The 13719-nt window shown below is 47.9% G+C and overlaps 1 protein-coding gene across 8 annotated transcripts in view; it reads right to left on the reverse strand.

Moving 5' to 3' along the window:
- The window catches only part of ATP2B3 (ATPase plasma membrane Ca2+ transporting 3), a 65995-nt gene that overhangs the window by 19131 nt on the left and 33145 nt on the right, over window positions 1-13719 (reverse strand). For all 8 annotated transcript variants that reach the window (XM_084789072.1, XM_084789067.1, XM_084789065.1 and 5 more), the window contains 8 exons: window positions 8498-8732; window positions 6475-6654; window positions 6266-6353; window positions 5773-5879; window positions 4528-4719; window positions 2239-2452; window positions 1760-1971; window positions 523-630 (listed from right to left, as the gene is read on the reverse strand). In XM_084789072.1, coding sequence (XP_084645198.1) covers window positions 523-630; window positions 1760-1971; window positions 2239-2452; window positions 4528-4719; window positions 5773-5879; window positions 6266-6353; window positions 6475-6654; window positions 8498-8732 — 1336 coding nt within the window. The remainder of the gene's footprint in view (window positions 1-522; window positions 631-1759; window positions 1972-2238; window positions 2453-4527; window positions 4720-5772; window positions 5880-6265; window positions 6354-6474; window positions 6655-8497; window positions 8733-13719) is intronic.

Raw genomic sequence — 13719 nt, forward strand, 5'->3', positions numbered from 1 at the left:
AAGTCGAAACACCTCATTTCTCTCAAGATCTCCTTGCCCCACAGATTTTATAGCAGGGTGGTGTTTAATTTCAAATATATTGGGACACTCCAAGCACCCCAGGATGCCCTTCCTACCATCTTGGTTTTTGCACTGCTGGGAAGGGATCCCAGGACTTTCTGAAAACTAAGCAGAAAACTATCCAGTTACATTGCAGTTCCTCAAATATCCATGTTTAGCAGGAACATTTTTAGTTTCTACCATGGAGAAGGAAACTGGATTATTTTCCAGCACAGTGTGACATTTCAACTCTATCTCCTTATTCCTGAGGTTGTCAGTTGGTGACCTTGCCCCTATGTCATAGGTCTGAGCACACACCACATGCTTTCCCAGCCATAGGCTCCAATACTGTGGGACAGAGGCTTGGAATAGTGGAGGCATAGGTGAGCCAGGATGCTTGGCTTCTTACCCACGCTGAGGGCCATCAACAGAAGCAGCCAGAATGAAAGCACTGGTGAGAAATTTGATGAGGCAGACACTCACCTGTCCCCAGACCAGCTCCCCAACACCAACAAATAGGCACCAGAGCCACTGTTCTGTGGACAGTGGGGAACAGCTGAAGGGCTTCCCACCAAATTGGACGATGACAATCTGAGGGAAAGAATGGAAAGTGGTAGGCGGAATAGCAGTCAAGATAGCTCCAGACGCCTCTGTGTCCTGCCCAGACTTCTACAAACCTTGCTTTCCAGATTGACTTTGTCTCTTGGGAGCCAAGTCAGCCTGGCCATAGTCAAGGATTTGTTGGCTTCCCAGCACACTCTGGGAAATAGCTTAGCTTTCCTTCTCAGCCCAGTCCCTTCTTTTCTCCATCAGCAAATGCTTAAACATAGCTCCACAGACTAGCTGCCTACAGGGACAACGGTACCAGGATGGGTCAGCCTGGAGCCTCACACACTGACATCCACATCCACCTCCCCTCTGGTGCCTCTGATCTCCAGGTGATCCTCAGTTGTCTGGGCCATCTTTCCAACTTCTGCAAGGTTGTTTTCAAATTTGCCTGCTCTGCAGAACCCTATAGTATGAGGATCACCCGGTTTTTTCCTCCTGCCTTCCTTGATGTCTACACCCAAGGGCAAGATTTTCAAATGTTAACCAACCAATCCATAGTGTATAATCCAACCCATGTCAGGGCCAGTCTACATTCTGTGGTAGGCTGACATGATTTCATGCTAGCCAATATGAAGTCTGTTTATTCTCTCGTTCATTTGCTCCTGAGAAAGCTACAGTAAAATTCTCCTCTTAATGATCTCTTTCTGCACTTGGGGGTGGCTACAAGGTATGGCATGCCCCTCTTCTTGGACAGGAACTGCATTTGTATGATAGACATTTCTGGAGCTCTGATTGAAGACGTTACACTTTAGGGCATTCAGCCCCTCCTGGGAGTAGAGCTGGTCCACCTGCCCACAGGGCTGTGGCACAGAGTTTAGTATGTCAACCACGTGCACAGCAAGCATTTCCTCGAGAATCTACTACACTTATAGAACACCAAGGAGTTAGGGTCTAGAAATGGGGGTGGTTGACCAAGAGAGAGCTAGGGAATAATGTTTCTAGAAGCCAAGTGAACTGGACGGGAGGAGACAAGCCTTCCATAGCCCTCTGGAAGCTATCAGGTTAGAGCAAATGAGCCCAGCAATGTTTGGAAGAACACCTGCTCCAGAATGCAGAATAGATTCAGGGACAGGGAGGCCAACATCATTTCCCCTACATCTTTATGCCCTACCTGAATTCCAAAGGTACCCAGGACAATGGTACAGAAGATGGGATTGCTGAAGATGCCATCAAAGACATTCCTTTCACCGTGGATCTTGCGGGCATTGATCTCATTGAAAAGCTGCATCATGACAAATGTGTTGAAGATGATGGTGTAGTGCTCTGAGGGTGGTGAGTGCAGGGGTGCATTTCTTCCACTGTCAATGTCAAAGAAGAGCTCCCCTGAACAGAGAGACAGGGTCTGAGGAGGGAGGGCCTCCCAGCAGCAGCAGCCATCCTCCTTCACCACATCTGCCCCAGAGATGTGCAGCAGGGCACATGGTGAAGGGGAGCAGGGCAGTAGGAATCAAGGGTATAGAGCAGGCTTGGTCTTTTCAACCTGTAAGTGCCAGACTGAGGACACAGACTGGGTTGAAATGTGAGGCCATGACAACAGTGTCTTGAAAGCTTTGTCTGTGGGCTGAAGCGTGTGGCGCGGGTCCAACTTACCAACGAAGAGCAGTGTAAAGATGATGGTGAGTTGGTAGACAGCATGTCCAAGGATGTTCTTCATCATGGTGCGTGAGATGAGCGGCTTGTCCCGGCCATATGGCTTCCGCAGCAGGAGGGACTCAGTTGGGGGTTCCGTTGCCAAGGCAAGTGAGGCGAACGTGTCCATGATCAAGTTCACCCACAACATCTGCACAGCTTTGAGAGGAGAGTCCTGCAGAGATGGGGTAGTCACCTTTCTGTGGGCTGGCCATGCAGCCCACCACAGAAAAACCTTGGGATGGTTGGATAGGAAAACCTGCCACTACTGAGGAGACACTCAGCTTTGCACTTGTCATGGGAATTTCTTTCCCAGAAGCCTGTCATACAAGTTTCCTCAGGCTGGCAGAAGTTTTCCACTGGGCTTTCTGCAGCAATCTCAAAGATGTGGTCTGAGGCCTTTGCAGGAGCCACAAAGTCCCAACTTAGTTACCAGGGCTTTCAAGACAGCCCTGCAAGAGTGCCCAGTAGCAGCCTTTGAAACAGAATCTTCAACTTCATAGGGCAAGAAGAGCAGAAGTGCTGATCCCAACCTGTTTCCTCATCATCCCCATCGAGTGTCTCTTTAAATATCAGCTTCCCAGCAGCCAGATGTCCAAGACCATAGATGGAGAGACCGAAAGCAGGTGAGCATTTCCAAGGCTACTGAGGCAATGGAAGTGGCTGCTAATGGCTGTAAGGTTTCCTTTGGGGACCATGAGAATATTCCCAGAATAGAAGTGATGGTTGTACAACACTGAATATGCCAAGCCATGCAATTCTGTCCTTTCAAATGGTTAGGATGGTTATTAGGACGTCATTCATACATGACTTAGATATCAAGAAAAAAGTCCTTGATGGACTAGGGGGTTAGCTCAGTTAGCCAAGGGCTTGCCTTACAAGTATGAGAACCTAAGCGCAACCTCCAGAACCTTTATGAAAAAAGCTCAGCATGGTGGTGTGAATTTGTAACCTCAGTGATGAGTTGAAGATGTGAGGACCCCTAAAGCTTGCCTCCCAGCTAGCCTGTCCTAATCCGTGAGGCGAGGGTCTAATTGAAAGGCTGTCTTACAAACAAACAAGGTGGACAGCTTCCAAGGAATACCAGAGATTGACCTCTGACCTCTACATGAACGTGAATACATGTGTATGTACACTTTGCTGACACACAGACTCTCTGCTTGCTTGTGCACGCTTGTGTGAGCACACACACATATACACACACCCTGGAAAGGACCAAGCTGATCAACGGGGAGGATGAAACCATTAAGAAAGGGAAAACCTTGCCAGATAATGGTGGCAGACACCTCTAATCCCAGCACTCAGGAGGCAGAGGCAGGTGGGTCTCTGTGAGTTCGAGGCCAGCCTGGCCTACAAAGAGAGTTCTAGGACAGCCAGGGCTACACAGTGAAACCCAGTCTCGAAAAAAGAAAAAGAAGCGGGGGGGGGGGGCAAATCTGGAGCTCCTCCCGGATCTAGATGCAAGAGAGTGCAAGACATACACACATTGAAACGTGCGCACGAGCGCTCCTAAGAACTCTCCTCACAATGTAATGAAGTAGAAGTGTCCCAAAGGTTTGTCAGTGGATGAATGACAAATAAAATGAGGCCCACTGGACTATTGTGCAGCTATGAAAGCAAATAAAGCATTAGCCCAAGCTGCAACATGGATTACTCCAGAAAACATTCTGATTGAGATGCTGGGTGCAAAGGCCACACGTGGAATTGGCAAACTGGTACAATGGATAAAGACGCAGACACATAGCTTAAGTTCAATTTCCTGGGACCCCCATGGTGGAAGGAAAGAGCTTATTTATGCAAGCCATCCTCTGGCCTCCACAGATGCACTGTAGCACACACATGCGCCATGCCCCGTTAACAAAAAATGTAAAAAGAAAACCCAAAGGCCACATGCCATTTTATTCCACTGGTACAAAATGTCTATAACAGTGAAATAAATAGAAAAGAGTGGCGATTGCCAGGGGCTTAGAAGGGGATGGGGAGTAACTGCCGGAGGTTGACAGGTTTCCTTTGGGATGTGTGAATGTGTTCTGGAACCAAACAGAAGTGATGCTTGTATGGCATTGTGAATATTTTAAAAAAAAAGTCTACTAAATGGCTACCATGAACAGATAAGACTTTTGGTATGTGAATTTGCTTTCAATAAAAGGTATCTGCAGCAAAGGAAATGCTTGCTCTCAACATGGCTTTCGTTAGCCCACACTACTGTTCTTAGACATTAACTGCGTTCTGTATGTCCCCGATGCCCACCTGAGTAATGCAGGCACCCGTGAAGGCCACAATCACAGCCACCACATTGACTGTCAGCTGAAACTGCAGGAACTTGGAGATGCTGTCATAGACGTTGCGGCCCCACATGACAGCCTTGACAATGCTGGTGAAGTTGTCATCAGTCAGAATGATGTCGGAGGCCTCCTTGGCCACGTCAGTGCCTGCAATGCCCTGTGAGATGACACACAATCACAGTGCCTATTTTGAAAAAATAGTCCCTCCTTGGCTCCCCAGCCCACTTGGGTTGGTTCCATGCCTTTCGCCTCCAAATAAGGCCCCAGCTGAACAGGACTTGTTTTAATCTAACACATCCTATGCTGCAAACTGCATGTTGTCATATGTGGCTGTGAGGGGCCTTTGCTGCTAAACAACATGGTTGCTAACAACATGGGCATTCATACAGCCTGGCTACCTGCCAGCGTTTTGCCTGACTACCCAAGGAAGCCCTGGGAAATGTGGCTGTCTTGTTAGGGCAAAGGGACAATCCTCTGGTTACATGGCGGACTCTTGCTTTTCCCCCCGACAATCTCAGGCATAACAACAGATACGAAGTTTGTGATGCTTTTACCCACCCCATCTTGGGCCTGGCTTTGTGACACTAGCCACTCCTGGGGAGCTCAGCTTGCTCTCTACTCCCAGTGTGAAGTCTAGAAACAGTGTACTGGCCCACCCCACTACTGCGCCAAATGTGGACTGAGTAAAAGCTCCTCCCTTTCCTCAGGGAAAGGTGGTACCAAGCTATTGTCCACTGAGTTGGGGACAGGATTAACCATACAAGCACTATCTAGCAGGCCACCCTAGTCAGTGAGAAGAGCTAGCTCCATATGAAGAGAAAGCGAGAAAGCAGAGGAAGAAGCCACTGTGGTCTCTGCTCATCACTCTTGGGGACGGGGGCTACTTGGAGTGGACTGAGAACAGGTGATGGTGGCACATGCCACTGTTGACAAGCCACTGCTCATTGTTCCTCCCTTTCTTCAGTGGCACAGTTGGGCGTCACCGTTACCTCTGGTGTCTTCACACCAAATATCTTTAAACAAATCACATATGCATTTATTGATGGTCAGATCCCATACAGCCTCAAGTGGTCAAAATGTGAAAGAAGGAGGCTTCTAGCACTCGGTTACCTGCCCTGATACTGGCTCTCCACTTCCTGGCGTAAAGTTAAGTCCAGGAGAAAAAGGATTTCATAAGCCTGATGAAATGGTCTGGCATCAGGTGGCTTACCATGGCGAAGCCCACATCTGCCTTTTTGAGGGCTGGCCCATCATTGGTGCCATCCCCAGTCACAGCCACCACCTGCCGCTGCTCACCAGTCGTGCTGTCGATAATGCCTGGAACACAGAGTGGGTCAGGGTAAGGTTGAAGCTATCTGCCAAAGGTTGGCTTGGGCTGCTTCTCTGCACTGGGTTACTTATGGGATCATGTCCCCAGGCTTTAATGCGACAGCTTCATCCCCCTATTTCCATCCAGGTCCTTTGTTCAGTAACACAGGGCGGCATGATTTGGTGGAAGGAAAGGTTCCACATTGTGTAGATTAGATGATAGTTTCCCTATGCTGGGCCTCACTTTCTCTATTTGTTCCAGCGACGTGGAACAGCCTCTATGACTCATTCTTAGTTGGATGTTTTCTAGCGATTTTACAGAGCAATCACTCAGGAAGCTAAGAGCAGGTGACGGAGGCAGTCACATGTTGAAGAGGCTGACCGCATTTGGTTACCTTTAACTAGAGTGTGTTTGTCTGTGGGAGATGACCGGGCAAGCACCCGCAGCTTGGGCCACACCTTGTCCAGCCGCTCCTGTTCTATCTGGAGAAAATAATGGAGACATCAGAGTCTAGACTGCAGACAGGCACTGCGGCTGGGAGGGCTGGGAAGATAGCAAAGCGGCGGGGAAACAGCAGTCCAAGACAGAGCTGCAGGGAGCTACCTCGCCTTTCTCGTTTCGAATCCTTCTGTTGAATTCCTTCCCCTCCAGGCACAGGAAGTCCTCCCCTGGCTGGATGATGCCACACTTAGCTGCAATAGCCCGGGCAGTGTTGATGTTGTCTCCAGTCACCATACGTACTGTGATGCCCGCACGCTGGCATTTCCGAATGGCTTCAGGAACCTGGGAGATATAAGAATGGTGGTGGCATCGGCAAAGCCAGCCCATATCTTGTGTCTGGTACAGGTCTGCAGGATCGTAAATGCCAGCAAATCTATCAATAAAGTGAACCCTGTGGTGTGAAGAGGTTCAGTGTGTGTGTGTGTGTGTGTGTGTGTGTGTGTGTGTGTGTGTGTGTGATATGTCTCCTTATGCCCCGTCTCAAGGACATGTTCTGTTCTCTTTGGGTCTTAAGGTGCTACATAAGACCTCGAGTACTGAGCCTCTCAAGCAAGAGAGTGAGGCAGCTCTACAGCTTCATTTCCCAAAGCTTCCAAGCAACCATAAGCCTGTGTGCTAGGAGCTTTGGACAGGGTCACCCCAGAGTCCAGTACAGGCACTCTTCCAAGGCCTACAGAACACGCAGTCTTCAAACCCTCAGTCTCCTAGCCATGTGGCAGGAACACCTCCTCCAGAGGACACCCTCCCTTGTAGGACAGACTCTTCCTTCCTTGTCTACTTTGACCCATTTCCTGCTTTCTCCTCAGGGCCCTCATAGCACAGCAGGGAGCAGATGTCTGTAAAAGTTCCTAGGTTCACTCTAGAAGTCATCAGCTGGACTTCCTGAGAACACAGCTCTCTGTCTCCCTCTGGCGGCCATCCTATGCTTTCCAGAGCCCAGCACGTAGACTCAGACTCATGGAGGCTTTGCTGGTCCCTTGTGCTTGCCCCAGATCTGCTGTCTGGTCTCCCTAGTAACTTTACTGCTGAACTCCTCAGGCACTGTAAGTCGTGGGAACTGCCCTTGCTCCCCCTTCTGATGTTGGGCACTGGTTATATCTTGCTTAACACTTGTCTGTGTTTCATGTTTTCTGAGGTGAAAACCAGCAAAATTATCACTGCACAGCTGGCCCTGGGACTCGCTTTGCTGCCAGCCTAGCCTCAGTCCATTCTGCTCCCTGTGTTTGTCACCCCATCCCTAACTGAGGACAGTGGCCCATTGCTACTCCTTAGGCGTGGGGAGTATTCGCTTTAGAACCGAATGCCTCTGATTAGTGATCCGGCATGCAAAGCTTCTCCTCCTTGGCATACTCAAAAAGCTCCAGAGCAACTCCCACAGGTACGTGCTTTCAGGCTAATGGGCAGGATCAAGATAGTCTAACATGAGGTGGGTACCAACAGCCATGGCTGGAAAAATAAAGGACCGTTTCACATTTTTTTTATTTTATTTTTATGGAGGACCCTCTCACAAGACTCTCCCATCTTTAAAGATAAGCAAACACAACCATGGCATGAAACGTGCTCAGGCCAAAGGCTTTAGTCATCTCTCAATGTTAAGGCCATCAACAGGCAGATATCCCTTTTAATTTTGTGTTTGTTTTATTCCTATGACCTTTGAGACTCCTCCCCCAAATCTGGCCTCTAGCACAGCTGCAAACTGCCCTCAGTGATGTCATCATACAGAGACAGATGCTTCTGGAATTTCTTTTCAGTCACTATGTTCCCAACCCGATATCCCTCTAATTCAACTGTTTTCAACTCCCCAGTTTCTCTCACCCCCCCCTTCAGCCCACAGGTCCACCTGAGTGTCTGCTCAGTGCTTTTGATCCCCTTGCAAGGCTCAGACCACCTTTGTGCACCTTGTATAAATAGAGTCTCTGTTTTCCAGGCTGCTCTAGTTATAAATAGGGCGGGAAGAGATGTAACATCTTGAAATGTGGGAACAAAGTGGCTCTCCCCATGTGTGGTTGTGTCCCAGGCCTATAGTGTGGAAGCTCAGTGTGGAAAAAGCCATCCTGTCACCTACTGGGCAACTGTGAACCTGGGGAATAGTTACTAGAGCGGCTTTTACAAAAGGGGCAGCTACCTCAGGTCGCACAGGGTCCTCGATGCCCACAACAGCTATGCAGGTAAGGTCACCCACCACCTCATTCTCATTGTCCCAGTCAGGCTCCTGGATAGCAGAGAAGTCCCTGTAGGCAATGCAGATGGTGCGGAGGCCATCACAAGCCATGGGCTCAATGATCTTCTTCACCATGTCATCCCGGTCCCGAGGACGAAATCCTCGGAGTTCACCATTGCTGTTTAAGATGTTCGTACACCTGGGGCAGGGAGGGGTGGTGAGGTACATAGAGTAAGTAAACAAGAGATTAGGATGACACACTAACCAACACACACACACACACACACACACACACACACACACACACACACACACATCAGATGATACAGAGATGCACAGACAGAGGAGAAGGCCATGTGAGCACAGGTGAGAAACTGGAGTGAAGCAGCCACCAGCTAGCAGCAGAATTTAGGAGAGGCAAGCAAAGATTCTCTTTTCTCACTCTCAGAAAAAACACACAGCTTGGTCCACACTTTGAATTTGGGTGACTCTGGCGACCAGAAATGCAAGGTAATAAATTTATGTCGGTGTGCACGCACGCACGTGTGTGTGTGTGTGTGTGTGTGTGTGTGTGTGTGTGTGTGTGTGTACATGTGCACGTGTTTAAGCCAAAAGTCTGAACTAGGGTATTGTTCCTTAACTGCTGTTATTTGTTTGCTTGGTTTTGGAGACAGTCTCTGGCCTAGAACTTGCCAAGCCTGGCAGGCTAGCTGACTAGAGAGCCCCAAGGCTCAGCCCATCTCTGTTCTGCCTCCCCAGGGTTGCAATTATAAGCTTTATTTAAATGGCTTGTGGGGAAACAGAGTCAGGCAAGAACTTTACCAATTTATCCATCTCATCCTCTAAGACTTCTGTTATCTTAAGCCGTCAGGTATGGGGCCATTTGTTACAGCAACCTGTGTCCGCTCACACACTGGTTGCCTAAAAGACCCTGGTGAGAAGGGGCGGCAGCCTGGGCTGAGTGTGGCTTTCCTACAGACTCTATAGGACGAGACTGGAGAATGTAGGTGAGACCCAAATGGAATGCACAGTCCTCTGGAATGGCACACATCAGTAGCAACCCCAGCCCAAGCTGTGACAGTCTGGCAGCTTCAAAAGAGACAGGCCTATAGAAAAGTTGTGGTTGAACTGAATGGGGCCTTATCTGGCAGGCGCCACAAGGAAACTGATAAGGCTGGCTGTTGAGGTTGGGGGCAGTCACAGAGAAACTAACAAAACCCACCTCGGGTCATGGATTCACTCATGTAATTCTCTCAGCACTCTCAGGAGAGTTATATTTCCAGGCTGCCCATATCATATAAGGAAGCTGAGCTGGCAGCCTAGACTAGTAACTTCCTTATGTCCCACAGTCAGCAAAGGACAAAGTGGATGTTGGTCTACCTTAACTATAGGCCCACAATACCTATCAAAGGACCCCCAAATGAAGCCTTTTCTCCTACTCCATCCAGCAGGGACTGCTTTAGGGGACAGGCAGAGGCTGTGATTGGGCAACTGAATGCAGATGGACTTGGTGGTCAGGTTTGCTGAGGGCATGGAGCACTCTGAGCCTGGAAACAGAGAACTATGCTGTCCTGTTGATTCTATTTCCAAGGCCCTTTGAAGGCCCAAGTCCCTGGAGAGGCAGGAGGATTCAGGAAAAGGAGAAAGGCCAAGACCAAGGTGACATGTGCAGAGTGAGGAGGGTTAGGAGGAGCAGGGATTCTCAGAGGCAAGACTCATGCCCCCTCCCACCCTCCCTCCCTCCCTCCCTCCCTCCCTCCCTCCCTCCCTCCCTCCTTCCTTCCCTCCCTCCCTCAGGTTTTGAATAGCTTCATTGAAATACATTCCACAACCCATACAATTCACCCATTTAAAGTGTAAAAGTTAACATTTTAAAGTATATCTTCAGACTCAGGCACCCATCAGCACAATGAGCTTTAGAATATTTTCATCATCTCTGAAAGAAACCCCACTTCAGCCGCAGCGGCGCATGCCTGTTGTCCCTGCACTTGAGATGCTAAGGCAGGAGGAGTGCAGACTGGAGAGTCTGCCTCAAAAAACAAACCAAATGGGGATAGATGAAACAGCTCAGAGGGTAAAGGTGCTTGCTGCCTGCCTGATGACACGAGGACAACCCCAGGGACCCACATGGTAGAGGGAGAGAACAGACTCTTACAGGTTGTCCTGTGACTTCCAGTTGTGTGTACATATGCACGTGGAACACACATGAGCTCACACAAACAGTAAATAAATAAAGTAGGAGCTAGAGAGATGCCTCTTTAGCAGTTATGAGCACTGGCTGCTCTTCCAGAGGACAGGAGTTTGATTTCCAGCACCCATGTAATTACCTTTAATTTCATTTTTAAAGGTATCTGATGCTCCCTTTTGTTTTCCATGGGCACTGCATGCAAGTGGTTCACAGACATACGTACAGGCAAACTCCTCACATTTATAAATAAAATGAAATAAAAAAGGGGCTGGAAAGATGGCTCAGTTGTTGAGAGTAGGAGCTGTTTTCCCAGAGGACCCTGAATTGATTTCCAACACTCACATGGAAGCTGGTAACTGCTGTAATCCCAGCTCCAAATGATCCAGTGCCCCCTTCTGGCCTCCATGAGTACTGCACACACATGGTGTAGACATCCATGCAGGCAAGACATCCATACACATAATTCAACAATAATTTAAAAATAAGTAAATGTAATAAAACCAAAAATAAGTAAGTAAACCAAAAGCAACACCACATAAACACCAACAGCAAAACTAGATAAATCAGATTTCATTGTGATTTGAAAATATCTGTGTATCTTCAGATACTATCAGGAGAGGGAAAAGAGCAGATTATATATTCGATGAAGACTTAGGAGTCAGTATAGAGCAAGGATTTTTTAAAGCACAAAAAAGACAGCCCAACTCTCTAACATGCCCTTCCAAACATTTCTGACTTCAACCACAACTTAAGCTTAAGTTTTCTTCCACAGGACCAGGTATGGTGACAATGGCGACAAAATGATCCTAGTTCTTCGTACAAGTTTCCTAAACATCCCTGAGTACAGTGGCAGTGCCATGTTTAACTTCCTGAGAAAACATAAAATATACAAAAATATTTTCCAAGATGACACCATTTGTGTGTGTGCATGTGTGTATGTGTCTGTGTTTCTCTCTCTCTCTCTCTCTCTCTCTCTCTCTCTCTCTCTCTCTCTCTCTCTCTCTCTCTAGGTAGGTATATGCATGTGTTTGTATGTTGGTATACAATACGTGTATGCACATGCATGTGTAGGCCAAAGGTCACCTTGGATGTCTTCCTCAATTGCTCTTCACTTTGGTTTTTCAGTGAACGTGGAGCTCATCCATCCGGCTACAATTGTGGCCAATGAACTCTAGTCATCTCTCTCCCTACCGCCGCGGCCCTTGCCCTTCTATCTATGGACTGAATTACAAAACTTTTACATGAATGCTGGTCTTTTGCTTTAACAACTGAGTCATTTCCTTAACTCTGGCAATATCATTGTGTATTTCCACCAGCAACATAGACATAGTCTTATTCTTACTGGTATTTCTAGTCTTCAAGAAATGTACATTGAAATTAGCAGGAGACCCTACTTTACACCCAGTAGAATGTCAACAACAAGAAAGAAAGCCTAGAATGTTATAAGCAGAGCTTACCAGGTAATGCTGGTGGGACCTCAGGGTACTAGGATGTTGATAAGGATGCAAACAGTAAAGCCTGTGCTTGCAAGCTTTCAAATGAGAACAAGGGCAATACTGAGAATTGGACTAGAGATCATTTGTATTATGCTATGGAAAAGGTCTTGTCTACACTTTTGTGCATGCTCTCACACTCAGTGTGCAGTTAAATTTAAAGGTGATAGACTAATTAATCTGGCAGAGGAAGTTTCCAGCAGCCCAGCATTCACTTTGTAGCATACATATTATTGGCTGCCCCCACCCCTGCACCTCAGACAGGGTTTCTCTGTGTAGTCCTGGCTGTCCTGGACCAGGCTGGCCTTGAACTCACAGAGATCCACCTGCCTCTGCCTCTCGAGTGCTGGGATTACAGGTGTGCACCACCATGCCTGGCAGGTATTATTGGCCTTTTAAAGCCAAATTTAATGTGATGAGAGTAAGACGGAAGACAGGGCTGGTAAGATGGTTCAGCAGGTAAAGCCTGATGAGCTAAATTTGACTCCCAGGACCCACATTGTGGAAGGAGAGAACCAACTCCCACATTTGTCCTCTGGCCTCCACACATGTGCAGGTGAGTATGTGTGCGCGTGTGTGCTCGTGTGCACACACACACACACACACACACACACATGCACATACATGTGCACACACACCAAAAATACCCCCCAAAAAGCCAAAGAAGATATATATGTTATAAAGTTCAAGTCAATGAGGATGCTGCTGAAGTGATAGAGCCATTTTAAGGGGCCATGCATCACACTGATGTAATAAGAACAATCTCAGAGCTCAGCAAGGCCACAGCCACCACAGGTCAGGATGGAAAAACACAAAGCTGCTTTCACAGACTTTGGAGGGCAGAGTCTTTTGAAAGGACAGCTCCAGGTTGCTCTGCTTGTCCCAATCTGTCTAGGGAACTCTGAATTGTTTCCCTGGGATTGTCCCCTTAGTCATTCAGGAGGGGACTCAGAAGCCACTGCAGCCATGGTTCAAGTGGGCTCAGATGTAGCTCAAGCTAGTAGCAGGACTTGGCATCCTCTGTGTCATGATTTTGAAGATGTTCAGAAGGAGGGAGAGAGAGAGAAAGAGAGAGAGAGAGAGAGAGAGAGAGAGAGAGAGAGAGAGAGAGCGCTTTCCAAGCCCTTTGTAGCTTACGCCATATATCTCCTTTGGACATGGAGCTACACAATGTTATGCAGTCTTTCTGCCTTGCTTTGGTTCAGTCTGTACTCGCTGTGACTCTATTCCTGCCTTTTGGAACAGGAATGGTTACTCTGTGACACTGTTTGTTAAAACTGCATAACTTGTTTTTGAAGTTTGTAGGGATTTAACACTAAGCATGAGTGAGACTTTGGGCTTGGACTTATGGAACAGTTAAGACATTGAGGAATCTTGGGGGTAGACATGAGCCTTTGGGGAGCACAGACGGAGTGCTGCACTGAATCTAAAAGGCCTATGTGTTAATTGTTTACTCTCCAGTTTTGTGCAACTGACTATAGAATGAAACCTTTACTGTTATAAGT

This window comes from Acomys minous (genome assembly GCF_964271855.1).
Source record: "Acomys minous genome assembly, chromosome: 7".
NCBI lineage: Eukaryota > Metazoa > Chordata > Mammalia > Rodentia > Muridae > Acomys > Acomys minous.